Consider the following 26989-nt stretch of genomic DNA (forward strand, 5'->3'; position numbering starts at 1 on the left):
TGTTATTAAGAATTTTCTGTTACCTTCGTCTTGTAATAAAAATTTTGATGTCTTTCAACAATCGTGGACGAAGATTGCCCGGGCTCGTGCAAATAACGATTCTCAAAAGTTAAAAGAAAAAAAGGAAGGAAAGCCATGATGCGGCCTTTTCTAGCAAAAGGCTTTGCAATAAGTCTCGATTGTTTGTCCTCGGCCCTTGAAGCGCTCGGAGCGATATATTAGAAGGTGTTTCTTGAAGTCGGACAGGCGTCTAGTCACGTTCTTGACTTGCAGGGACAGTGCTAAAGCTAGAAATTGTTAGGCTTCGTGGTTAGATTCGACTGACCTATAATTGAAAACACTCTTTTTCATTGTTTTTTTTCACTGATCCATGTTACAGAAACGAAAAAACAAATTCGTGCATCGTTTAACCGTGCGCACGAAATTATCTGAGAAGAACAGACCAATTTGATTTGAATACTCGCTCTCAAGGTTTTGTTAGGGCGAAATAAAAAAATTATACCTCACAAGAACATGAAAATCGTCCCTCATATGAGCATTTCGAGGCAACCGAACTCACTTTATTTTCAAATCGTACCGAATTTTCATTTAGATTTCAAGTGAAGGGAGAGAAAGCGTAATGTACACAAAGCGATCTGTGAGTTATTGAGTGCAAACTGTTGCTTTAAAGTATAGTTCCAAAATCGACGGATTTTGACCTAAACAACAGAAAACTTCTCGAGTCGAAAACCAACCCTGAAGGACCTCCAAAAAAACGAACAAAGATGTGCGTCGATATCGAAGCTTTTTTCTCATTCAAAATTAAACTGAAGAAATGTGTGTACAGATGAACACAGATGTAAAGGCCACGGGCACTGATAAGTCGGAAAAACTAAAAGCGAAAAAATAAACAGAAATGGAAACATTTGACTTTAAGAAGTTTGCAAATTAACCAATCGATAATTTATAAGAAAATCTTTCACGATCTACTTTCGAGCTGAACTCGAATATGTGGTATTTGCACAGCAGTGGATAGTTTCAATAAAGAAGGCGAGGTAAGTTTGCCAATCAGAGAATGCTGACCTTCAAAGCGAAAAGATTCAGATCTGTAACAAAAGATAAATTCATTACCGGGAGTAGGGTTCTGTTTTTATCGAAGTTCAAATCATGAATGAAATTGTTAGGGATAATTTTCTGTCCCGTGTATTAGTCTCTGTCTGAAGGCTTGAAGCGATCTTAGTGACTCCGACATTTTCATTTCAATTGCGATAAATTGATATGTAACAAAATTTTACTCTCTGTTTTACTGCACTGGTGGCGAATCTAACATTTTTTTCGACGATGGCTTCGCCTTACAGTTACTCGCTGCAATCCGAAAGGATGTGGATAAAAAATGCATTTTGCGATGAAATCACTTACCGGATGGAAACGCAACGGAGATAAGTATGGCAGCAACAAACCACAGCTTCATCTTGAAGAGCTTGATGTTTCCTTGAGATTCAAGAACTGAAAATTGGAGGCGTAGTCACAAAGCGTCGACGAGCGGGCTGAACTGGAGGCAATGAGAGCTGGCGCACTCCTTAAGTACTTGCAACTCTGTGTTAGACGCACCCTTTGTCAATTATTCATAATTAAATAAAAAAACACGCTATGTTACTGTCAGTCAGTCTCAGTAACTAGGCAACAATAAACATTGAACAATAGTTTGTTACCCTCGTTCTAGATAGGGGAGTTGTGTTTTGCATAAATTCAAATGTATCCCTGAATGCTCAGGTTTTTCACGAGATCAGAACGTGACTGAGGCCAGTGGTATGATTGTGGCGTGATATTTTCGAGGCTTATTTGTCGCCAGTTCTTCCCTAGTTCTTTGAAAACACAATGTAAGAGCCTGTAGCTAAAAGAAAAGCGCTATCTTGCTTTATGAAAAGACGAAATTAAATACCTGCTGCAGCAAAACGACACTGGAAATACTGCTGTACAAGAAATAAAGTTAAACATGGGTTTCGGGTTTTCCCGTCAGGTGTTTCTTCTCTCAGACCATGCAAATTTTGGTGATTTCACGTTGTTATTTTGCGGGGGACGACTACGAAATGCACGGTTTTAAAGCGCTCGCGCTGAGCTCTTGTTCTGCTCATTAGATCTTTGTTTTGCTGAGTCCTTGTTGCTGTTGCCGTCGTAGTTTGCTTAAATCTCTAATGTTTTCCTCCACTTCGTCTCGGGAAACATCGAGACTCTTAGAAAAGGTCGAGACTCTCGGTAAACATCGGAACTCCCGGGAAACATCGAAACTCTCTCGAAACATCGAGACTCTTGGGAAAGGTCGAGACTCTTGGTAGAGGTCGAGACTCTCGGTAAACACCGGAATTCCCGGGAAACATCGAAACTCTCTGAAAACATCGAGACTCTTTGGAAAGGTCGAGACTCTCGGTAAACACCGGTACTCCCGGAAAGATCGAAACTCTCTTAAAACATCGAGACTCTTGGGAAAGGTCGAGACTCTCGGTAAACACCAGAACTCCCGGGAAACATTGAAACTCTCTAGAAACATCGATACTCTTAGGAAAACAAAACTAACTGTTTTCAATGGGGGCAGATGTTTTTTTATTCTATACGGTTTTTCCCCCCTGCCTCACTTGTTAATTATTATAACGAGATTTACATTTGAAAGAAGTAGAAAACGAAAACTAAGCAAGACAATAACGACCTCAATGATGCTACATGAAATTTGAACACGGGCACGGAAAGGAGTAATTACAGAAATAGTCTGCATGTGAATGCCTTTTAGGCATCACAGGCGAGATTTTAAGTATAGTGGTGGCGGCGGGGAGTAGGGTCTTGTCACAAACGCCGGTGCTGCCTGAGAGTTGCCGGTAATCGGGATTTCTGGGATGGCCATGGGGCAACATTGCAAGTAGCTAAAAAGAAATATATTACCAAAGGTCGTTTCGACGTCATTGGAAACAAGAATTGATTACTTAACGTATGGTGATATAATAAATATTATTAAAAAAGCAATTAGTTTTTCATATATTTTCCGAGTTCTAAACAGAAACAGTGAGCATGAGGAGTCAACACAGGACGAAATTGCAAGAATCCGTAAACGGAAACGTGGCAGAAACATGTTAAACCGTTCTGGAAACACGATGGATAACCTGTGTTTCCGTTACCGGTTTCGTGACGTTTTCTCGCTTTTCCGTTGCTGCGTATACAACGGAACCGGACCACTTTTTGTGCATGTTAAACATTCCGCCACGTTTCAGAAATACGGAAACATGTGATTTCGTCCTGTGCAAGTTGATTGATGTTCTTTTCTCTCATTCTTTATCTGACCTGTTGTTGTGTGAATCCACGGGACATCATACAATATATTAATTCATGTTTCAAGTCTACCCTTCTAGATGAAAAAAAAAAAAAAAGCTGCATTTCCTGATAGCTTCCAAAATAGTGTGAGAATTTTCAGAGACTAAATTTCTCAATATATGCCATTCCACTGAATATTTTTTCAGCCAAATCTTTTAATATTCTAGTTTTATCTCTTTGATGTTACCGCTTTTTATTGAATGGGTCTTTCTAGTTCGGTTGACACACAAACATCGTGAAACGATTCTTGGAAAATGTGCGGATTGTTCCTTTTCAAACGGAATGTTACATCTGATAAGGTGGAGGGTGAAGTGATTCTACATTCTTTTTCTTAGCACTTTTTTTTGAAGTTTTTATTTTCAACGCCTCATTCTTTATTAATTTTGTTATGATGCACGGTCGGGACAAGTGTAATAAAGCCGGATTATTATTTAAAGTAAAGGTCGTTTCCCAGGCAGCTAACACAAAGTCAAATAACAACTTTTAAACCCTGTACGTCGCGAAAGACGCTGACAGTTTTTTCTCTCGTACAATGTCCATTAGTCTACAAAATGAATGAATTTTTTGCTTTTCGACGAAAACAAAAAAAACAAAACAAAAAAAAACCAGTAAACAGCAGTTTTGGCTGCAGGGTAACTAAAGATTGTCAGAGTAGTTGTTTACTCAGCAGATTACACAACAGTTGGATCATTCAGAAATTAAAAAGAAAATGAAATGTTTCATAATGATTTTCAGTCGAAGTGGAGATTTTTAAGTTAAATTGACATAGTTTACAGTCATCTTAACTACAATGGCTTCCTTTTTTCGCAAACATCTTTTTAGTATTCAACGATTTGCAACAAAATTCACTTTGACAAAGTCCCCTGAAACCAGCTAGGGAATATAAAGTCTGGCATCGTATTTTGTTCGCTGATAATACGAACAATGACTTAAGATGATGGTATCCTTTTGGTTTCAAGTCGCAATAGTTTGGCTTCAACATCTTCTGAAATAGTTGTCGATATTTCGGTTCATAAAAGTTGTTTACAGTGTTATGTACATATTTGCATTTACGTTTATTTCATTGGTTCAATTGAGTGCAAACTGAACCTACAACAGCTTCGCTATTAGGTAGCACGCTGTTTTGCACGAAAAAAATATTACATCACAACGACTTATCTTATTCCAACTGATTTATAGCCGAATAAAAACAAATAATTCTGATCTTTGAAACTGTTCAAATGTCTTAACAGTTTCCGTATTCCCGAATAATGACTGACTTCGAAATGGCTTTGAAATTGTGTTGGTTGTGTGCAGGAGTAGTTCCAAAATATTTTCATGTAAACAAAGTGAAGTTGAAAGTCAAAGCGATGGCCAGGATTATGAGTCAGTCGGGGAAACTTATCAAATAAAACTTTTATTCGCTTGCCTGATAATGTGGGACTGGAGTTGCTACACGTGAAGATTCTAATTTGGCCTTTGTTTAAAACCATTAAAAGCTGTTCGTTCACACATTTAAAATTTCATGCTTCTTAGGAGATATTTCAACTACTGTTTGTCAACTTCACATGTAACACACTGAAAATACAAGTTAGTGATTACTAAAATCCTATGGAAAATTCAGTTTTCAGTTCTCTGTTTCTGATTTTCATACAGTTAAATCAGGTTTAACTAAATATTTTTTCCTGTGGTGAATGGGGTACCAGTCTTGTAAATTTTTCAGACAACAAATTACACTTGCCCCATGGGTTCTTGCAATTTTGTTGTCTTTGAAAAAAATTACCTCGTGCTTATTAACGCCACATCGCACTCGTGTAACCGCTTCAGTCAAAGCTAAATGTTACCGCTTACGAGAGAAGCTGCGAAATATTTTCTTGTTTAGACTGACGCCTCCGTGATAAGTTCTTTTTGGACAGAAAATTATAGCGTTTCAGTTCAGGATATTAAGACCCCGTGTGGTCAAGATCGTTTTTTGAATGGAAGACAGGTTAGACCGTAATCCTCGATGAAATAATCAAGACCCGCAAACGTTGGTAAGCAATAACTTGTTTTGTGATTATGTTATCTAGCTCGTATTTCTTCTTCAAAGCGAAGCTTATCGCTTGTTTTGGCTCTTTTCATTGCCACGTGCTCGTTTCCAAAATTTACATTATTCTTAAGCTATGATCACACACTACTTAGATAATTCCCTCGAGTAATGATTTCATTTGACCGCTTCGATATCAGAACGCCCCAAAGAATAGGAAATGGAATAAAGAAAAAAAAGATCCTACACATTGGTTTGGAGTTTATGGCATACGCGTGTATCAACCCGGGAATCGAGTTTTCAACTCTATCTTAAAAAGAAACATTTACAACTCGAAATAATGTTATTACCGATGAAAATTGCAATCGATATCATATTATTACCTATACCAAGTCTTAACGTCAATTCGACCTCCATTTTGCGGCCGGTAAGCTGACTCCAGGGTAGACTTGCGAATCGAAAGGAACGATCTTTCCCTGCTTGCAGATGTGTTACAGCTTCCTCCACTGATCAAATGCCGGCAAAGGAGCCTTCAGGATGGTCTCAAGAGTTTTATTTTCTGCTCTTTTGAGGCAAGTAAGTTGCCCATGTCAATAGAGCTTTCTGATTCGGTCTTCCAGGATCAGTGTCTGTTTTGAGTTTGATAATAAATGAAGCCATTGAAATTTCATTCATGACAACCACGCCCATCTGGTCACAGATTGGAAGAGGTAAGTTCTAACCCCAGTAACTCTTCAGACATACGCTGAACTAGTATCATGAAAAGGTTCACCTCTACAAAATTGCTCTTGCCTTAAAATTGGGATTGTTTCGGACCAATTTCCAGACCCGAAACTGATTAGCATGAACCGGGGCAGACCTTGTTTCTGAGAAAGCAGAGAGTTCTAACTTTCAAATTTGGTTCCACTGGAAGTATTTAACGTCTACTGAGATTTCAACAGTTTATAGAAGCTAAGAAGCCATTATGAGATTTTCAAATTCAATGTTTTAGTGTTGTCGTTTCTGAAACAATTATTTCAAAAAGAACAAAATAACGGTGCGGTCTTTCTTGCAATGAACAGTTTTCTAAGTTCATAGAAATTCACATTCGTCATCTTTTGTTTCTGAGGTGGCGGACAGGCCTCTGCGAATTGGCAACTTCGCCTAATACTGATGAAAACTGGTATTGAGGGCATTCCTAAAGCGATCGGAACGAGAAAATACGTACCTATAAAAGAAGAGAGGGGACTGTCGGAAATAGGTTACTTAGTAGTGATTTAAGCTCATGTTGATGTAATGATTGTGAAATATCGGCCCAGAAATCGAGCGTCACGTTCTGTCTACTCTAATAAATAAGCTTGTTTCTCTTTTGTCTGAAAGATCTATATAGCCAATCAGCTTACGTTTGATCAAGGTGTGTCCATAAGATAAGATAACAATGGATTGTAGTTTTTGTCAGTCTGGGATATATCTTTGTTGCGTCCGCGAGAGGATCTGAGAAATTAGAAAAGCGATAGTGTGGGTTCTTTACTTATTCCCCACAGAACAAAGGTTGGAGAAAAACTTCGCATTTAAAAGGCTTTTAGGGAAATTCACAAAAAAATAGTAATAACGCTATTATGAGGGTCTCAATGGGATTATTTCCGTTAGGCGTAAAAATGGACAAATTTTTAGCCGTTAGTCGTTAAAAAAAGTCTACGATGTCTACATCTATGATGTGTCATTTGGAGAGTACCGTAATAGAAAAGAATTAAAATGGCCAAAATTTTAACCGTTAGCCGTAAAAGCCATCACCCCCTTGACGGCCCCGTATTCAGTGTACACAACTCAGAGAACCGTACAGTAAAGGTAAAAAAGGTATGATTATATTTTCAGTGCTGCATCATTTAAAGAAATTACAAACGTTCCTATACTTCTACCACTGCTGCACACAAAACGAAAAAAAAAATTGCTTTGTGCTCTTTAGCAAACCAACAAGTAAATCTTCTCAACTACATATCCTAGCTATTCAAAGCAATTGTCTACATAAACATTACTGTACCCAGGCTTAGTTTTGCATTCGTTACGTTACAAAAGCGGTATACTTAGTTACAGCACTTCTCATTAGCCGTACGTGACCTCAAATCAGGCTTTGAAAAAGATCGAAAGAGATGCCAGGGCGCATGACAGTAACAGAACACCGCTGATGTGGGTTGCTGTGCTAGCATTGCAGTCGTCTCCGTTACAGCAATAGATGTCACACTCGTAGGCGTCTCTACAAAGAGCGTTGATGTTCGCGTCACAGTTATCATTGGTACTGCAACCTCTCATGAATAATTCCTCTGAACTAGATTTCAAGTACATTTTAATACAATCATCGGTAACCGGAGCCACGCAGGACTTGCTTTTTCCTTTACAGTCATCCCATGACTTGTCACTTAAGCAGGACAAACACTTCAAGCTCAACACTGAAAAAAAAACAGGGAAAATGCATTAATAAAACTTAATCATTTACTTAACAAATTTATTCTATGTTGCTGTGCATGTGTTCAGTAATAAATCACAGATGTCGTCAAAATGTGATAAGAATGGAAAAGTAACGCACAACGCTCATCCGAGTGTGTCGTTATACGAAAGCTTTAAGTTTAAAAACCGATGCCCTGCCCGCACGGGCGGGCAAACACTCGGATTAAAAGCATAAATTTATCCGATATTTTTAGCTTATTTATGTATCTACGGTTAATATTATCAAATTCTGCCAACACCCGAAAAAGGAGTGATATCGTACATCACTGTGAGCTTTTTTTTTCTGTGTATACTACTGTAACACCTCCACATGCTTCTTCTTGAAGTGTGTCTCTTGACTTTTAAAAAGTCTCACTCAGATCCTTGACAAAATACTGCCTATGGTGTGCTTAGATCACGACACTGGGAGGTACTTTCCCTTCTTTTTGCGAAAAGTGCGTGGATTCTTTAACGTCCCCCGCTAACTAGTACAGAGAAGATGAAGGAGACGGGACCTACTGTTTATCGTCCTTATCCAAGAATACTAGAATGTCTATAATCATTTGCGAATGTCATAGCACAGGCAACACATTCTCCTCAGTTATTTTAGACCCTGAGAGTTTCCCTTGACCTTCTGCACGACTGAGGATAATTTGCTGAAAAATTATGCTCCAGAAGGTAAATTGAACTCATTTCAATTATCAGGCTGGTTATAGCTTTTGAGAGAAATGATTGAAAAGATTAGCCTTATTTTTTTAGTTGATTTTTTTCAGTTTGTATTCTTAGGATGAAACTTGTAGGCGGCGCGTTTAAGGATTATTCAGCTTCGGTGGAAAATTTTCAAGTCGCGACAAATGTTTACCCAAAGGTGCAGCCAGAAGTGTCACTCAGGCTCGAAGGTGCGGCCAGGTGACTAAAGTGTACCTGTACTGAAAGCTGTCTGCCTACGAGGTGGGAAACAAACCATCCACTCTTGTCAGGTAACACAAGCAGCAAAGGATTATTTCTAGAAGCGGTGGTTGCACCTTGAAATTTTTAAGCAATTCAGTAGTATATTTAATCTTGAAAAATAATGCAAGTGTTTGTTTTTAGTTCGAATGATGAAGATTTTTAAAAAGTGTCTTGTTCCTTGCTGTTTTGAGCGACCCATGATTTCAAAATGAAAATAACATGTAGGTTTCAACCATGTCCGCCGGTGGCATCTCCGGAAGGCGCCGACTGATGTTACTGAATTATCATACTCATGGCTGAAGCGACAAAAGGAACATGATAAAAGTGAAAAAAAAAATGTAAAATCTTCCCTCGCAAAAGCAATTTAATCCGACCGAAGTTCGCTTCATTTTTCAAATCTCGCCGAAATTTTCTCTTAACTTGAAACGAAATGTTTCAAAAGATAAAACGCAACTTGCGCAAGGCATTACGAAAATTACGGATTGTGAATGGCGAGTAGGCGCAAAAATAGATAAATGCAGACAGAAAGGGTATGCACATAAAAACATAATGTGATAAACTGAAATCACGTACCGGCTTGAACTCCAATAGAGAGAATAATGGCAGCAATTAACCACAGCTTCATTTTGAAGGGCTCTATGTTTCTTTGGGGGTACAAACTGCAAAATGGAGGCGTATCCCCAGCAGACTCGAAGAAACAGCAGTACGAAGAACTGTGGAAGCAGGTGCACTTGTTTGAACTGGGGCCGGTGTGTTGCTGTTGTTTTAAAAGTACCTGAAATTCGACTGTTTGTGACGCAAAATCATGCCATATTGCTGTCAGTCAGTATCAGTAACTAGGCAACTTTGAACAATTGTTTCTCTCCATGTTCAAATCACGCTATTTTGCTTTTAATCACTAAGCACAAATGATAAAATCACGCTACATTACTGTCAATCACCACGCAGCAATGGAACAGTTGTTCCTCATCACATAAAATCACGCTATCCTGCTTTCAATCACTGGGTAACAATTAGCCCTTTAACTCCCAAGACCTCATTAGTAACTCTTCTTACTGTCTGCCATAAAATACTTACGATTTCAATTTGAAGAATTTGGTATTGGATCAACTTGTAGTCCCTTAATTGAGTTTTCTTCTTTATTCTCCTCACTTATCTGCTTGATTCTGTGTTGATATTGTAAGGAGAAATTCTGTCTTGGTCACTCATGGGAGTTAAAGGGTTAACAGTCTTTCCTTACCAGGGTAGACTCACGCTATGATGCTGTCAATCACTTAGCAACAATGAACAATTGCTCCTCAGCACATTTACCTTTTGTGTTTTCACGACGTTGGTTGCCCCGCTTAACATTTTTGAGGGTATTTTGGTGACAGAAGTCGTTAAGCGACTTCAAATGATTGGTTATTTAACGAGTACAATTATAGCTCGTTACAGTACTGTGAAACACGCGAATAACTCTATTTAAGTGACATGCCGGGAGATATAAACATTGTTTTTTAAAGGGCTAAGTCCTTTGCATTCACAAGGTAGAAAGGTAGGAAATTCACCATACTTGGATCGTTTGAAGGAGGAAAACCTGTCAGATGAAACGCCGGCCGGTTGAGAAAGGTAACCATCTTGTTTCGTGGAGACAAGAGGCACGAGTGTTCTGATTTCAGTTGACAGCCACATCAGATGAATGACCACAAGCTCCGTCCCGTTGGGAAGTCTCGCCCAAGGTACCTGATTTGGACATAGTGTAAATTTGGACCGGACTATTAGACCCTTGGACTATTGGACTGTTTTTGGACCATTTTTTGGACCAGTTTTTGGACCCTTTTTTTGATCAGTTCTTGGACAAATTTCTTGGCCATCTTTTTGGGACCATTTTATCGGAGGGAGGTAGACCATAAGTACTTAGGGAGGGGTGGATGCAGTCTATCAGTACTCAGGGATGGGTACGAGGTAGGCTTGAGTCGATTGTACCGGCATAATTTTGAGCATAATTTGGCAAAATGAGCATAATTTTAAACTTTTTTTAAAGAAAAGCACTGCTGACATAATATGCTTTTTTACTTCCACGATGTGAACAATTTTCGTAATTTTGTATTGAATATACTTCTCTTGACTGAATCGTGTTTCTGGAATGTTTCCTGCTAATAATGGATTGCGCCTACAATGGATTCACTGCGGTCGTTGTAACGTTTCTTGGTTTCAGGCCCTACTCGTACGACTCGCTGGCGAGTTGACTGAGATCCAAGATAAAAGATGGCGTCCTCCTCGTCGAACGGATCCTTGTCGAACACTTTTAGTTCTTCAAGCAATGTCGTACAAAGAGCCCCTTATTTTCGATCTACTCTTCATGAAATCTGCAGAACCATAAGCATTTAAGCTGCTGTAATACCCCTTCGAACGATTTTTCCTTCGTCCGTCCGTCCGAAATTTACGCGCCTGCCGTTCAAGCCGCTGACTGTATACGATTTCTGGTCATGAATACACAGAGCAAGGACGTTGCCAGTTGAGGAGAGAGCATACCGTTTACAGGTGGTAGAGGAGTTTCCTAAAGCTGGAATCCCTTTACGAAAGATAGACAAACTCCGACCCCTCCTTAAAAGGTAAGGCTATCGTCTTAGTCATAATTCTAACACGAAGGAGTACATTCCAATGATATACAAGCAAGAGATACAGAGGATTAAAGCGGAAATTCGCCGAGAACCATTTGATGGCAGTGGCGGGGAATTTACAAGGGATCTTTCCATTTCCTTTGATAGAAGCACGAGACAGGGAGGCGATCGTGATCGTGGTCCGTTTTGTCAACGATAATTGGTGTATTGTGCAACGACTGATCAGAATTGATGTTTGTGTCAAATCAGTAAAGGGTGACGAGTTTGCCCAAGTTCTCAACGAATGTTTATCTGTCGACTATGGCGTGAGAGCAGATTCATTGATAGCGGCCATGAGAGACGGCGCCAGCGTAAACCAAGCAGCCTTAAATCGCATCCATTTCATATTCCTTAAAACATTCAATGTGGTTTGTTTTTCTTACAATCTGGACAATATCGGTAATCACTTTGTTATTCCGAACTGAATTTGGCAAGCTGTGGATCCGCCTATTTGGGCATAGCCACAGAGCGAGGCTTATGTGGCAGGAACAACACCGGACTTAAATCGAAGAGTTACTCCGAGACTCAAGGTGGTCGAAGTGGGAAGTCTACAAACAACTCATGGAGCAGTTTGGTGACTTACAAGAATTCGTGGCTAATGCTGGAAGAGAAAACGTTGCTCCCCAAATTTCACGTCAACTGGTCGACTTCCTGTCTGATCCAGATAAAGTTCTGAGCCTTAAGCTTGAGCTAGCAGCCATCGTTGATGTGGGTGAACCGCTCGTCAAAGCCACTTACGTTTTAGAGGGAGATGGCTCACTAGTCTTCTCGTGCTTCGAGAGATTACAAACGGCCGCGAATGTCAGGTGCCACATTTCCGAAATGTCCACGCAGTAGCTGTCGCTATAGCGGCTAGAGATCCTACAAAAAATGTTGCAGCACTGGAACAGGAAGCCAAAAGGAATGTCGAGCCTGGAATTCAGTGGTTTTTGCGAAAATTCAATGCAGATTTGTATAACAAGTTGAGCGCATTCAAGGCTGCTAGAATAATGTGCCTGGAAGCTACGCAATGGCTGCAACCTACGCCAGCAACTGTACACGGCCTCGATTATTTCCGTTTTTGGACAGTAACCATGTAATAAATGCCTTAATCACGGAACTGCCTAACTATGTTGGTCCAGCCCATAACGTCATAATGGCCTGCGAAGAAGACAAAGTGAAGTGGTGACGACAGCACTCAGATCGATTGCCACATTGGCCGTCTGCGGTCAGGAAGGTTCTCCTAGTACAACCCTCATCTGCTGCTGCAGAAAGAGTATTCTTAAAAATTAACTCCTCTTTCAACGACTCGCAAGACCATGTTCCGGTAGAATTTGTATTACTCCTTACTTTGACCTAAGAAGCTCCATCGATTGAAAAATGATGAGTATGTTTATCAATTCTGAGGAACAAATGCAGGGAAAACTTGTAACGACACATTCTTTGATAATTGGTTTATTAAAATGATGGGCTGCAGTCATCAGATAAGTAATCAGTTGCTGTTTGTTTGTGTTTAATTTAGAGAAACGAGCATAACTCGAGCATAAATTTCAGAAATTTTGAGCAGTGTGAGGAGCATAATATGCCAGTTTTACGGGCACAATCGACTCAAGCCTAGTAAGAGGCCAACTGTTGTTACTGGGGGAGGGGTGAAAGACGAACTGCTAGTACGCAAGGAGGTTGGGAGGTGGTTTTATTAGTAAATGCTATTAATTAATGGAGTTTTAATAGATCATAAAAATTATTTTGTACAAAGCAATCTTCTCTCTTTTCAGATACACAGTTTTCCAGCTTAAAGTGCCATTTGCCCACAGCCTACGCACTTTAACTTTATTTGTATAGTTCGGCTTTTTTCTCTTTTTTTGCATAATATTTTGATCTGGCCTGCAGTTAGCTGACACTGATCAACTTTGACTGTTTCAGAAATTAGAAAGAGATTTCATGTTCTCTCGAGTCATTGCCAAATATAGAAATCTTTTGCTCATTGTCTCTGAGAGGGCTTACTATAATTTGCGAAACGAAACGGAATGAAAAAATGTAATTTGCGAGATTAAGCTATGATCGCACAATACTTAGGTAATTCCTTCAAGTATTGATTACAGTTGACCGCTTCGATACAAGAACGCCCTAAGGAATAGGAAAGGAATGAAGAAAAAAAAGATCCTAGTATTGGCTTGGTGTTCATCGCATGCGAGTGTATCAACTCGGGAATCGAGTTTTCAACTCTAGCTTGAAAAGAAACATTTACAACTCGAAATCATGTTATTACCTATAAAAATTGCGATCGATATCATTTCATTACCTATACCAAGACTTGAGGTCAATTCGACCTCTATTATGTAGTCTCAGCTGACTCCAATGTAGAAATCCGACTAGAAAAGGGACAATCAGTTCCCCGACTTGTAAATGTATTACAGCTTCCTCCAGTGATCAAATGCGGGCAAAGGAGCCTTCAGGGTGGTCTCAAGAGTTTTATTTTTTGCTCTTTTGAGGCTAATAAGTAGCCCATGTCAACAGAGCTTTTGTTAGCCGTAAACCGTTAACCGTTAGCCGTATTCAGTATAAACAAACGCAGAGAACCATACAGCAAAGGTGAAAAAAGGCATAATTATATTTTCAGCGCTGCATGATTTAAAGGAATTACTAACGCTCCTATACTTCTACAACTGTTACACACTAAACGAAAAAAAAAATTGCTTTATGCTCTTTAGCAGACCAACAAGTAAATCTACTCAACTACATATCCTAGCTATTCAAAGCAATTGTCTACATAAACATCATTGTCTCTAGGCTTAGTGTGACATTCATTACATTACAAAAGTGTTATACTTAGTTACAGCACTGCTCATTAGCCGTACGTGACCTCAAATTAAGCTTTGAAAAAGATCACAAGAGAGGCCAGGGCGCATGACAGCAACAGAACGCCGCTGGTGTGGGTTGCTGTGCCAGCATTGCCAGCATTGCAGTCGTTACTGTTGCAGCAATAGATGTCACACTCGTTGGCTTCTTTACAAAAAGGGTTGGTTTCCGTGTGACAGCCAGCATTGGTACTGCAACCTCTTGCAAATAATTCCCTTGAACCAGATTTCAAGTAAATCTTAATACATGCATCGGTAGCCGGAGCCTTGCAGGATATGCTTTTTCCTTTACAGTCATCCCATGACTTCTTACTGGTGCAGGACAAACACTTCAAGCTCAACACTGAATAAAGAGAACAAAAAAACAGTGAGAAATGCATTAATAAAACTTAACCATTCATTTAACATTCATTTTATGTTGCTGTACATCTGTTCTGTAAAATATCACAAACGTCGTCAAAATGTGATAAGAATGAAACAGTGGCGCACGAGACTCAGCCGAGTGTGTTGTTATACGAAAGCTTTAAGTTTGAAAACCAATGCCTTGTCCGCACGGGCGGGCAAACACTGGGATTAAAGGCATAAATTTATCCCGATATTTTTTTCTCTGTATACTACTGTAACACCTCCACATGCTTCTTCTTGAGGTGTGTCTCTTGACTTTTAAAAAAGTCTCAATCAGATCCTTGACAAAATGCTGCCTATGGTGTGCTTAGACCACGACACTGGTAGGTACTTTCCCTTCTTTTTGCGAAAAGTGCGTGGATTCTTTAACGTCCCCCGCTAACTAGTACAGAGAAGATGAAGGAGACGGGACCTACTGTTTATTGTCCTTATCCAAGAATACTAGAATGTCTATAATCATTTACGAATGTCATAGTATAGGCAACACATTCTCCTCAGTTATTTTAGACCCTGAGAGTTTCCCTTGACTTACTGCACGACTGAGGATAATTTGCTGAAAAGCTATGCTCCATAAGGCAAATTCAACTAATTTCAATTATCAGGCTAGTTATAGCTTTTGCGAGAAATGATTGAAAAGATTAGCATTATTTTTTCAGTTGATTTTTTTCAGTTTGTATTCTTGGAATGACGCTTGTAGGCAGCGCGTTTTAGAATTATTCAGCTTCGGTGAAGATTTTTCAAGACGCGACAAACGTTTATCCAAAGAAGCAGCCAGAAGTGTCACTCGAAGGCGCGATCAGGTGACCACAGTGTACCGGTGCTGAAAGCTGTCTGCTTACGAAGCGAGAACCAAACCATCCGCTCTTGTTAAGTGAAAGTGATGACAGAGAGCTTGTTTCATAAATAACATTTTAAAAGCTAATGCGGATAGGCCCCGATGCGCTTCAACCTTGGTCAAGTGACACAAGCAGCAAAGGATTATTTCTAGAAGCGGTGGTTGCACCTAGAGATTTTTAAGCGATACAATAGTATGTTTAATCTTGAAAAATAATGCGTGTTTGTTTAATTACTATTACTTACTGTTTTGAGCGACCCACGAAATCAAAATGAAAATAAAATGTAGGTTTCAACCATGTCCGCCGGCGGCATCTCCGGAAGGCGCCGACTGATATTACTGAATTATCATACTCATGGCTGACGCGATAAAAAGAAACATGATAAAACTGAAAAAAAAACAAATGTAAAATCTTCCCTCGCAAAAGCAATTTAATCCGACCGAAGTTCGCTTCATTTTTCAAATCTCTCCGAGTTTTTCCCTAAACTTTAAGTGAAATGTTTCAAAAGATATAACGCAATTTGCCCAAGGCATTACGAAAATTACGGATTGTGAATGGCAAGTAGGCGCAAAAATAGAGAAATGCAGACAGAAAGGGTACGCACATAAAAACATAATGTGATAAACTGAAATCACGTACCGACTTGAACTCCAAAAGAGAGAGTAATGGCAGCAATTAACCACAGCTTCATTTTGAAGGGCTCTAAATTTCCTTGGGGGTCACAAACTGCAGAATGGAGGCGTATCCCCAGCAGACTCGAAGAAACAGCAGTACGAAGAGCTGTGGAAGCAGGTGCACTTGTTTGAACTGAGGCCAGTGTGTTGCTGTTGTTTTAGAAGTACCTGAAAGTCGATTGTTTATGACGCAAAATCATGCCATATTGCTGTCATTCAGTATCAGTAACTAGGCAACTTTGAACAGTTGTCTCTCTCTATGTTAAAATCACACTATTTTGCTGTCAATCACTAGACAACAATGATAAAACACGCAATATTGCTGTCAATCATCAAGCGACAATGGAACAGTTGTTCCGATCACCACAATAAAATCACGTTATCTTGCTGCCAATCACTGGGCAACAATTAACAGTCGGACTCTTTTTGGACCATTTTTTGGAACATTTTTACTGGATCAGTTTTTGTACCAATTTTTTGGGTACTATTTTATCAGGGGGAGGTTGTCCATTAGTACTTAGGGAGGGGTTGGGATGCAGTCTATTAGTACTCAGGGAGGGGTGAGAGGCCAACTGTTGTTACTGGGGGAGGGGTGGAAGACGAACTATTAGTACGCAGGGAGGGGTGGGAGGCGGTTTTATTAGTAAATGCTACTAATTAATGGAGTTTTAATGGATCATATAGATTATTTTGTACAAAGCAATCTTCTCTCTTTTCAGATACACAGTTTTCCAGCTTTAAGTGCCATTTTACCACATTCTATACACTTTAACTTTTATAATTTGTATAGTTCGGTGTTTTCTTTTGCTTAATATTTTGATCCGGCCTGCAGTTAGCTGACTCTTAACAACTTTGACTGTTTCAGAAATAAGAAAGAGATTTCGTGTTCTCTCGAGTCATTGCGAAATATATAAATCTTCTCGTCATTGTCTCTGAGAGGGCTTAATATAATTTGTGAAACGAAACGGAATGAAAAAAATGTAATTTGCGAGATTAACTCAAATCGGTAATTTGCGAAAAGGGAATTCCTAATTTGTGAATTTTCGAAAAGGGTAATACTGTAATTTGCAATTGTGTGGATTTAATGAATCAATACATTGGCTATGTGAAAGAAAAATTGCGTCATTAAGCCATAAAACGCAAACCTGTTATTTGAAAAATGATCCAGCGCTGAAGTTGTGCTGTTCTAATAGTCAATTTACGAAGTGCAATGCGTGACATGACACTCAAATTTAAGCGTGACTTGAGTGTTTCTAATAGGAGAAAAAGAGAGAAGATTGCTTTGTACAAAACTACCAACAATGTGTTTAAAGCAAAGGTGTAAACATTAAAATTGCGATAGCGCTTGTGAATACTACGCTTAAGACCGGAAATTTCGTGATCTCAGTAGTCTAATAATGGGAGAATAGAGAATGAGGAATGGGCAATGGGCAATGGGCAAAAGACAACGGGCAATGGGCAATGGGCAATGGGCAATGGGCAATGGGCAATAGAAAATAGGCAATAGGCAACGGGTAGTGGGCGATGGGCGATGGGCGATGGGCGATGGGCGATGGGCAATGGGCAATGGGCAATGGGCAATGGGCAATGGGCGATGGGCGATGGGCGATGGGCGATGGGCGATGGGCAATGGGCAATGGGCAATGGGCAATGGGCAATGGGCAATGGGCAATGGGCAATGGGCAATAGGCAATGGGCAATGGGTATGGGGAATGGGGAATGGAGAATGAAGAATGGAAAATGGATGAACGGGGGAACGGAAGAACGAGGGAACGGAAGAACGAGGGAACGGAAAAACGAGGGAACGGAAGGACGAGGGAACGGAAGAACGAGAGAACGGGGCAACGGAGGAACGAGGGAACGGGATAAGGGGGAACGAGGGAACGGGACAACAGGAAAGCGAGAGAACGGGGAACAAGAGAACGCGGAACAAGAGGGGAACGGGAGAACGGGGGAACGGGAGTACGGGGGAACGGGGGAACTGGAGAACGGGGAAACGGGAGAACGGGAGAACGGGAGAACGGGGGAGCGGGAGAACGGGAGGACGGGAGAACGGGAGTACAGGGGAAGGGGAGTACGGGGGAACGGGAGTACGGGGGGAACGGAAGAACGAGGGAACGGGACAACGGGAGAACAAGGGAAACGGGATTACGGGGGGAACGGGAGTACGGAGGAACGGAAGAACGGGAGTACGGGGGAACGGTGAACAGGGGAACGGGAGTACGGGGGAGTGGGGGAACGGGGGAATGGGGAAACGGGAGTACGAGGGAACAAGGGTACGGGGGAACGGGATTACGGGACAACGGGAGAATGGGAGAATGGGGAACGGGAAAGGGAGAACGGGGAAGGGAACGTTCAGTAGAAGCATTTATTCTGTAATAAACACACACGGATTGGGGCAAACCTTGCCTCTGAAAAAGTTGAGAGCTCTAACTTTCAAATTTGGTTTAAGAGGAATCATTCCGCGTTTGTTGAGATTAGATACAACTATAAGTTTAAAGGAACTAAGGAGCTCCACTTATGATTGTCAAGTTTACGTTGTTTTTACCTATGGCTAAGTCACAATTATTTTAGGGAGGCATATCAAATGATGCTTATGAGAAACGTGGCCTCTTCTGTGGTGCAAAAATTTTCTTTGAGTGGAAGACATGGAAGCAGCCTCTTCCAATTGCCAAATTAATCTCAAATCCATCTCGTAGGGGTGCTTATTAAATAGGGAGGGAACTTATAAGAGAGGGGGTGCTTATTAGAGAGGAGGTGCTCATTAGAGAGAGGGGATGCCTATTAGAGAGAGGGGGTGCTTATTAGAGAGAGGGGTGCTTATTAGAGAGAGGGGGTGGTTATTAGAGAGGAGGTGCTAATTAGAGAGAAGGGTGCTTCTTAAATAGGGGCAGAACTTAAAAGAGAGGGGCTGCTTATGAGAGAGGGGGCGCTTATAAGAGAGGAGGCGCTTATTAGAGAGGGGGCTTATTAGAGAAGGGGGCACCTATTCGAGAGGGGTTGCTTATAAGAAAGGGGGTGCTTAATAGAGAGAGGGGGTGCTTAGTGGAGAGAGGGGGTGCTCAATGGAGAGAGGGGGTGCTTATTAGAGAGAGGGAGTGCTTATTAGAGAGAGGGAGTGCTTAATAGAGAGAGGGGGTGCTTTATAGAGAGAGGGGGTGCTTAATAGAGAGAGGGGGTGCTTAATAGACAGAGGGGGTGCTTAATAGAGAGAGGGGTGCTTAATAGAGAGAGGGGGTGTTTATTAAAGAGGGGGTTCTTATTAGAGAGGCCCAGACCGGCTGTGACATTTTCATGCGCAACAACGACAAAGGGACAAAAGTAGACAGAAATACACGATTATATTTTTGGTGCTGCATCAAATTTAAAAAAGAAACACAAACAGTTCTATTCTATATGTGAATAATAAGCATCCTAGAAAAAACCCAAAATTAATGGATAATATCATTGCCTCACAACTACCATGTTCATTGTTGCCTGCAGAAATAAATCAGCTTAACTGCATGAAATTACGAAAAACAGCTTTCGGTATGACAAGAGAATATAAACTGCTATAGAATCATTATTGTCCTAAAGCTAAGTGTTCTCCCCAAAATGCACTGTGATTAACATCTTAGAAAAAGGTATAAATAAGTTGCAACACGACTCATTAGCCGTACATGACCTCACATCAGGCTTTGAAAAAGATCATCAGAGAGGTCAGGGCGCATGACAAAAACAGAATACCGCTGATGCGGGTTGCTGTGCCAGCATTGCAGTCGTCACCTTTGCAGCAGTCGATTTTACACTCAAAGGATCCACTGGCGGCTTTACAGGTAGGGTTGGTTTTCTCATCACAGTAAGCATCGGATCCGCACATTCTAGTGAACGACTCGGTTGAGCCAACTTTGAAGTAGAGTTTAAGACATTGATCGGCCAGCGGAGCTGTGCAGGTCTTGCTTTTTCCTTCGCATTTATCCCATGACTCGGAACTGGTGCAGGTCATGCACTTCAGGCCCAATACTAGAAAAATTGAGAAACTCACCAATGAAAACTAAATTATTAAAACATTTTGCTTTAAGTTGCAGCAAGTGAGGATAAATTGAGCTTTATTAATCTTCTCTTGCACTGCCTCATTGGGAAACTTATGTAACCCGTAATAATTATGGATTAGTAAATTGCAATCGATCTAGCATAGGAATGGATAATTTAGTCTCGGCGTAACAAAATCCAGAGTATGATTAATTTAACCTACAAATATCGAATAGTGGCTTCACGGGCTCATATTTCTGATTTGTAGTAACTCCGTTTGTTCGATCAAATGGTTTCAATTTTATTTCCATATTTTCCCATGGCATTCGGACCGAAGTGAGTTAGCCCGCTGGATTTCCTTGAGAGAACCAGTGCAATGTTTTGTTGGATGCGATTAATGATTGGTCAATACTGAAAAAGCATGAATGGAACCAATTTCTCTGTCCTTTTCGAATAATTGTTTTTGATGCTTTCCGGCGGAGTTGCACGGAAACTGCATCAGAGCGAAAATCGGACAATTAGCGCTCGCTTTCCTACGAAAAAGATCAGAGTTCATGTTTTATTTGGTGTAAATCTCTTTAAAAGTTAAAATATAGGGAAAAAATGAAGAAAAGATAACTGCTAACAATATTTCAAATTTTAGGCACATATTAAACCTCAACGCCGGCAATTGTTTGTCTTCTGTCTAATTAATGCCATGGATTACAAAGTCTTAATTCAAGTGAGAGCAACCTTGTTCAAGTTCTTGACCGGAGCTTCCGTGCAGAGATGAGGTCAAAGCTTGATATTTTTAAGCTATTCACAGAGAAGATATTCATTTTGACGGCCTTTCAAAAGGTAATGCAAATCTTTGTAAATCCGTCTCGGCCTTCTTGCTAAAGAAAAACTTTTATTGTGCACGTTTAACACCTTTTGCCAAGCTGTCGGCCTTGTTCTTGAAATGAAATTGCGTGTTGGCTTCAACTCTTTGCTCAAAATTCTCTGAAACGAACGAACTGATCTGATTTTAAAACTCGTGATAATTCGACAAAGGTGGAAATGCCAAACTGACAAAATTACTCTGAAAAAAATAAAAAATATAATAAAAACACACATCGCCTAAACCGAAATTTGCTTAACTATATTTAAGCTAAAAATTGCATGAGTTGAAGTGGTTACACGCAAATGCGATGTAGGAGATTTAGGGCAAAAAATGAATTGGTCCAAAAGTGGACGAGTTTTTACCTTGAATAGCGAAAGGATTGCACGGTTTTTAAGTTTGCTTTGCAGTAAACAGATACAGTTTGCGCAGAGCGAAATTATTTTATCAGCTAAAATTGACAAGTGAGATGTACAAAAAGGGGGAAACAGAAATACGAGGAAAATTTTAACGGTTGAAAATTGTCAAACATTTACCTGAAGAAGCGAAATGTGTCTGCAATTTCAAGTTTGCTTCGAACGGAGCGGATTTAATTTGCGAATAACGTCGTTGCAGGCACAAAAGGTGCGCCTGTAAAAAGTATACCGAGGTAAATTACTTACCGGATGGAAGCCCAATAGAAATAATTATGGCGGCAACCAACCACAGCTTCATCTTGAAGAGCTTGACTTTTGCTTGCGAGTCACAAACAGCAGGGTGGAGGTGTTAACGCAACAATATCGAAGAGCAGACTGTACTTGGGGCGGTGGAAGCGAGCGCGCTTGTTAAGTAACTGCTGAACACACCTTTCACATCGTGACGTAAAAGCACGCCACTTTCCAGGTAATCAGTAACTTGACAACAATAACACATTTTCGTCACCTTGACTTAATTTATTACTCTTTGTGACGATGGCGTTTCCAGATTTGCATTTTTTTTAATATACCCTTGAGGATATTTAACTCTCCGAGCCGATATACTAAGTTCTGATAATCACTCTTTAATCCTGGTCTATAAGCCATTGAATTTTTTTCTGGTGTGAATTACTCTTAGGAAGAAAGGCTGATTCGATTCGTTTCGTCGAAAACACAGAACATCCAGTTTAGGTTCGGAATAAATTAAGATTCACTCAAACTAAGTATTCACATAGCGGAAAACACTACCATTAATTAGACAAATGTTTAAAAGGAAAATGACAACGCATCACTGACGGGACTGAGTTTTCAGCCGATAAAGAACCACCTGGTTGTGTTTTCTGCTATGTGCGGTACTTTTTTTTTTCGAATTCTCTGTCACACTCAGATGATTCAGTGGCGGCTTTACAAACACGGTTGTTGTCCTTGCTGCAAAAGCCTCATTAGCACAACCTTTGCTGTACTTTTCAACTCCACTGCTTTTAGTGTACATCCTATAACATTTATTTGTCAGCAGCCACAGCAAAACAGGACTGGCTTTCTGCTTTGCAATCGCCCCACGACTTTGCACAACTGTAAATCGTGCAATTCAAACCCAACACTAAGAGAGAGAAAAAAATGAAAGTACGTTGAAATACGGCTTGGTCTTTACCAAAGGTGACAAAAAAAGTTGAATTTATTATCAGCTGGATGGCATTACTGCGTTTGACGCAAAACAGATACATATCTAATCTAAAAAACATTGTTAGGGTTTCCTTATATTGGTGTTGGAAAATGAATGGAAATAATATATTACCACAAGCCATTCAGTCAAAAAAAATATATTTACACAAGTTGATCATTTCCTATTCCTTTTGGCGGTCTCATCTTACAAGAAGAATTTCGGTCACCTTTCCTTATTGTGGTCGTGAATTTGACATGGAGCAGATCTTTCTACGTAAACTACAGTTTTTGGTTAAGTATTGGAATATTTCCATTATGTTGCGGAAAGCCGTTACAATTACGAAGAAAATGACTTTAGCTCATAAAAATTGAATTGTATAGAAATTTCGTGGAAATAACCCTTCTCATGTTTTAAATCCCTTTGATATTCTCGTTCTTAGGTTAACTCAATGCCGAATTTCTGATCAAGGAAATATTTCTCAAATTTTAATTTAGCACATTCAACACCTCTTCCTTTAAAGGTGACAACAACAAGTACTGTTCATCCTCCGCACTGAATTTATAATTAGGTAACTCAGACGAATAGCACTTAGCTCTTTTAGAAGCGGTACCTTGGGTAGGCCCTTCCTTCTCCGAATTTTCTGTTTATTCTGTTGTTATGTAACAGTCTTCGAAGGCTATTTAACAATTGGTCCATACGTCAGCGTGCGTTCATCGAGATATGAAGCACGCGGGAAGTTTGGAGAGCACGAGAGATGGTAAGAGTTGCTCGAGGCGTAGCTGAGCGCAACTCTAGCTTCTTGAGTACTCTCCAAACTTCTCAATTGCTTCATATCTCGACGAACGCACAGCTGACGTATGAAGCAATTGTTTCATAACATTTTCAACCAGATGGAAAAAGTTTTTTTCTGGAGGGATTTGTTTGCTGACGTCATGTCCATGCACAATAGGAATATGAAGCACGCTGGCACAATTGAATTTGATTAGACAAATTTACTAGCTATGTAATAATTTCTCCTAAGATATCTTTTTAAGTACGATTCGAATTCTGTCAATAAGTTCGTTATAATTTTTATTGACCGTAAGAGTAAGAAATTTAGGTAGGAAATGATTTTGTAAACGTAAACGTAAACATCTAGAAGGTACATACTAAGCATTAAGGAACTCAGACATGGTTGATGCTATTCTGGTTTGCAGATTTAATGGATGTAACCGAAGAAGTTACAATTCATAGACCCAACGGTTCGACACTCGTGTCTAGTGCCTTCATCAGGGGTGATCTAAACGCTGCAACAAGAGGTCCTTTTATATGATCACTAATTAGCGGCCTTTTTTCTGACGAGGTGTAACTAGGCGTCAGGAAGCAAACCGCCATCGTCATGATTTAAAGGAGCGTGGGCGGAGTTAATATGCCAAGCCTCCAAAGGCGCTGGTGGTAACGCCGATTAGCGGTGATAATTTTAGAATTATCCCACCCAATTGTATGATTGGTTAGGCATGTGTGCTCCGATAAAGCAAAATTTTCCTTTTTACAAAAGAAAACCGCTTTTTGATGCTCTTTTAAACGTGTACCAAACTGACGTTTGGTCTGTCCGATGTATTCGTGGTCACAGTCATTGCATGGAATAGAATAAATGGCGACGGTTCGTTGTTCTTTCGTTCGTCTTTCTTTCTTTCCTTAGCGAAAATATGCCCCAAAGTCTGAAAAGGTTTTTGAGCCACTTTAACGTTGTGTGGCTATTCAAAATTCTCTTGATGGGTTCGGTAACACCTTGAATGTTAGGGATAACAGCAAAACCAGTCGCTGGTTGCCTTTCATCAAGAGCGTTACTAGTTGTAACTGGTTTTTGGCAGTTACGGAGAAAGGTTTTTGTATAGCCATTTGCCTTTAGGATATTAGAAACATATTTCCTCTCCTCAGCCTTCGAATCGAGTGAAGATGGTAGACAGTCAGCCCTCCTAAGTAAAGTTTTGGCTACAGACTTTTTACGGCAAATAGGGTGGTGAGAATCGAAAGCGAGGCATTTTAACGATAAAAATAGAACTATATTTAATCTGAAATATTATAATAATAATATTGGTGTTGGGAAAAATGGAAATATTATATTACTTTAAGCCATTCGATACAATTATAATAAGACAGGTTGATTATTTCTTATTCCTTTTGGCGATCTCATCTAAGTACAATTTCTTTCACCTTTTAATTTTCTTATTGTGGTTGTGAATTTGGTACGGAAACAGTTGCTCCGTTTCTACGGTGATTAGATCTTATTGTACTATTTTGTGATAAGCTATGTTTTTAATTATGTCAATTTTCTAGTTGTAAATCTCTCTGGTAAAAGTTAACCTCGCACAGGAATTCCTGGAAACTCCTGCTTCTTTTATTATTGATTACTATCAGACTGGTTTTTTTTAGTCAAATTCTAAAGTCAAATTCACGATTCCAGAATATTTCTTAAATTTTAAATCAACACCTTCAACACCTCTTCTTAAAGGTGGCTCTGATTGTAAATAGCTTATGCTTTTTCATCTCCGCACTGAATTTGTAATTATATAACTTATGCGAATAGCACGTAGTTTTCTAAGGGGCGGTACCTTGGTACGCCCCTTCTTCTCCGAATTTTCTGTTTACTCTTTTGTTATATAACAATCTTCTAAGGCTATTTTCTCGTAAACTATCTTTTCAAGCGTAATTTCAATTCTGCCAATAGGCTAATTATAATTTTTATATTAGCAATCTTGCCTTCGTTCTGGTCGATCTTAACCGTAAAATTAAGAAATTTAAGGTAGAAGATGATTTTGTGATTGCGTAAACAGTTCGAAGGTGCATACTTAGTATGCAGGAACTGTCGTACGTACTCTAACGTAATTCGCTGACTGAAACGGAGCGATCGCGATGTAAGAAGATTGACAGCTTAGAAGTGTCATCTTTGGTGTCACCTTTATAAGCTGGTGCACAGCATCTTTCAATCAGAGGAAAGGAATAAGTTGAACTGTGGTGATAAGATCAATACTGGCTAGTCCCCGAAAGTAACAATTGTACTAGGAGTTTAACCAGAAAATAAAGGAGATTCAACCGAGTGTTATAGAGAAATTCTTCCAACAATTGTCCTATGTGGGTAGGTTTACGGTAGACACTTGTCTCTAAATTACCTTGAACCCCTCTGGACACATATAAATCAAGAAAGGGCAAATGTCTACCCTTTTCACGCTCTCAAGGGTGAATTTTATCGAAGGCTCTACTGAATTCAATGCGACAGGAGGTGTTTCCGCTTCATTTCCGGATACCGCAGAAATAACATCATCGACATATCGTTTTCCAGAAAACGGGTTTAAAACCTGGTAAAGTGGCTAAGGCCCTTTGTTCCACGGTCTTCCATTATCATGTAGGCAATGATAGCAGGAGACAGGCGAACCCATCGCTGTACCAAAAAACCTTGTTGATAGTAGGTGCCGTTTTTTTTTTATATGTAAATTGCGTGGTTTTGAGGCAAAAAGACAGCAGATTGAATAATATCCTCCATACAGGCAAAGAAGTTCTTAGTCCCTAGGGAGGCATCTTCTCTGAATCTCTCCTCCGCAACCTTACCGGCAAGATCAACTGGGATTTTAGTGAAGAGCGAACACACGTCGAAAGATACTAATTCTTCACAAGCGTTAAGACATTCAAGGTGTTACCGAACCCATCAAGAGAATTTTGAATAGCCACAACGTTAAAGTTGCTTAAAAACCTTTTCAGCAGACTTTGGGCATATTTTTCGCCAAACCTAAGGATCCTGTCACGAAGAACACGAACGCGACAGCCATTTTATTCTATTCCATGCAATTACTGTGACCACGAATCCATCGTGACAGACCAAAAGTCAGTTTGGTACACGTTTCAATAAGAGCATCACAAAGCGTTTTTCTTTTGCAAAAAGGAAAATTCTGAATTTTCATCGGCGCACACATCCTACCAAAACCATACCTTGGGTGGGATAATTCTAAAATTATCACCACTCTAATCGGCGGTACCACCAGCGCCTTTGTTGTAGGCTTGGCATATTAACTCCGCCCCCGCTCCTTTAATTGAGACGATGGCGGTTTGCTTCCTGACGCCTATTTACACCTCGTCAGAAAAAAGACCGCTAATTAGTGATCATATAAAGGACTCTTTTGTTGCAGCGTTTTATATACACCCTGATGAAGGCCACTAGACAGGAGTGTAACTTCTTCGGTTACATTCATTAAATCTGGCAAACCAGAGTACATCAAACATGTCTGATTGTCCACTCCTGGTTGCCTTGTGAACTTTAAATACATTCAGGAACTATTTCTCGTAACGTAACGTGATTCGCTTGCTAAGTGAGAA

The 26989-nt window shown here is 40.0% G+C and overlaps 5 protein-coding genes across 5 annotated transcripts in view; 1 reads left to right on the forward strand and 4 right to left on the reverse strand.

The window, feature by feature from the left end:
• LOC131784867 (uncharacterized) overlaps positions 1–1572 on the reverse strand; it is a 2819-nt gene extending 1247 nt beyond the window's left edge. The window contains exon 1 of the mRNA XM_059101697.2: positions 1399–1572. Within this exon, the coding sequence (XP_058957680.1) occupies positions 1399–1450 (52 nt within the window). The 5' untranslated portion in view covers positions 1451–1572. The remainder of the gene's footprint in view (positions 1–1398) is intronic.
• Positions 1573–7193: 5621 nt separating this feature from the next.
• LOC131784874 (uncharacterized) lies at positions 7194–9475 on the reverse strand. The gene is made up of 2 exons (XM_059101703.2): positions 9332–9475; positions 7194–7770 (listed from the first exon to the last, which is right to left on the reverse strand). The coding sequence occupies exons 1-2, from the start codon at positions 9381–9383 to the stop codon at positions 7448–7450; spliced, it is 375 nt and encodes a 124-aa protein (XP_058957686.2). The 5' UTR covers positions 9384–9475; the 3' UTR covers positions 7194–7447.
• Positions 9476–13979: 4504 nt separating this feature from the next.
• Positions 13980–16276, reverse strand: LOC131784875 (lymphocyte antigen 6E). Its single transcript, XM_059101704.2, has 2 exons — positions 16118–16276; positions 13980–14580 (listed from the first exon to the last, which is right to left on the reverse strand). Exons 1-2 carry the CDS (start codon positions 16167–16169, stop codon positions 14249–14251), a joined length of 384 nt encoding a protein of 127 aa, XP_058957687.2. The 5' UTR covers positions 16170–16276; the 3' UTR covers positions 13980–14248.
• Positions 16277–17683: 1407 nt separating this feature from the next.
• LOC136282571 (octapeptide-repeat protein T2-like) lies at positions 17684–18358 on the forward strand. The gene has a single exon (XM_066170250.1). It carries the CDS (start codon positions 17684–17686, stop codon positions 18356–18358), a length of 675 nt encoding a protein of 224 aa, XP_066026347.1.
• A 1250-nt stretch (positions 18359–19608) lies between these two features.
• On the reverse strand, positions 19609–21824 carry LOC131784876 (uncharacterized). Its single transcript, XM_059101705.2, has 2 exons — positions 21685–21824; positions 19609–20154 (listed from the first exon to the last, which is right to left on the reverse strand). The coding sequence occupies exons 1-2, from the start codon at positions 21734–21736 to the stop codon at positions 19823–19825; spliced, it is 384 nt and encodes a 127-aa protein (XP_058957688.1). The 5' UTR covers positions 21737–21824; the 3' UTR covers positions 19609–19822.
• Positions 21825–26989: the final 5165 nt, after the last annotated feature.

The sequence above is a fragment of the Pocillopora verrucosa genome, chromosome 7 (genome assembly GCF_036669915.1).
Source record: "Pocillopora verrucosa isolate sample1 chromosome 7, ASM3666991v2, whole genome shotgun sequence".
Lineage (NCBI taxonomy): Eukaryota > Metazoa > Cnidaria > Anthozoa > Scleractinia > Pocilloporidae > Pocillopora > Pocillopora verrucosa.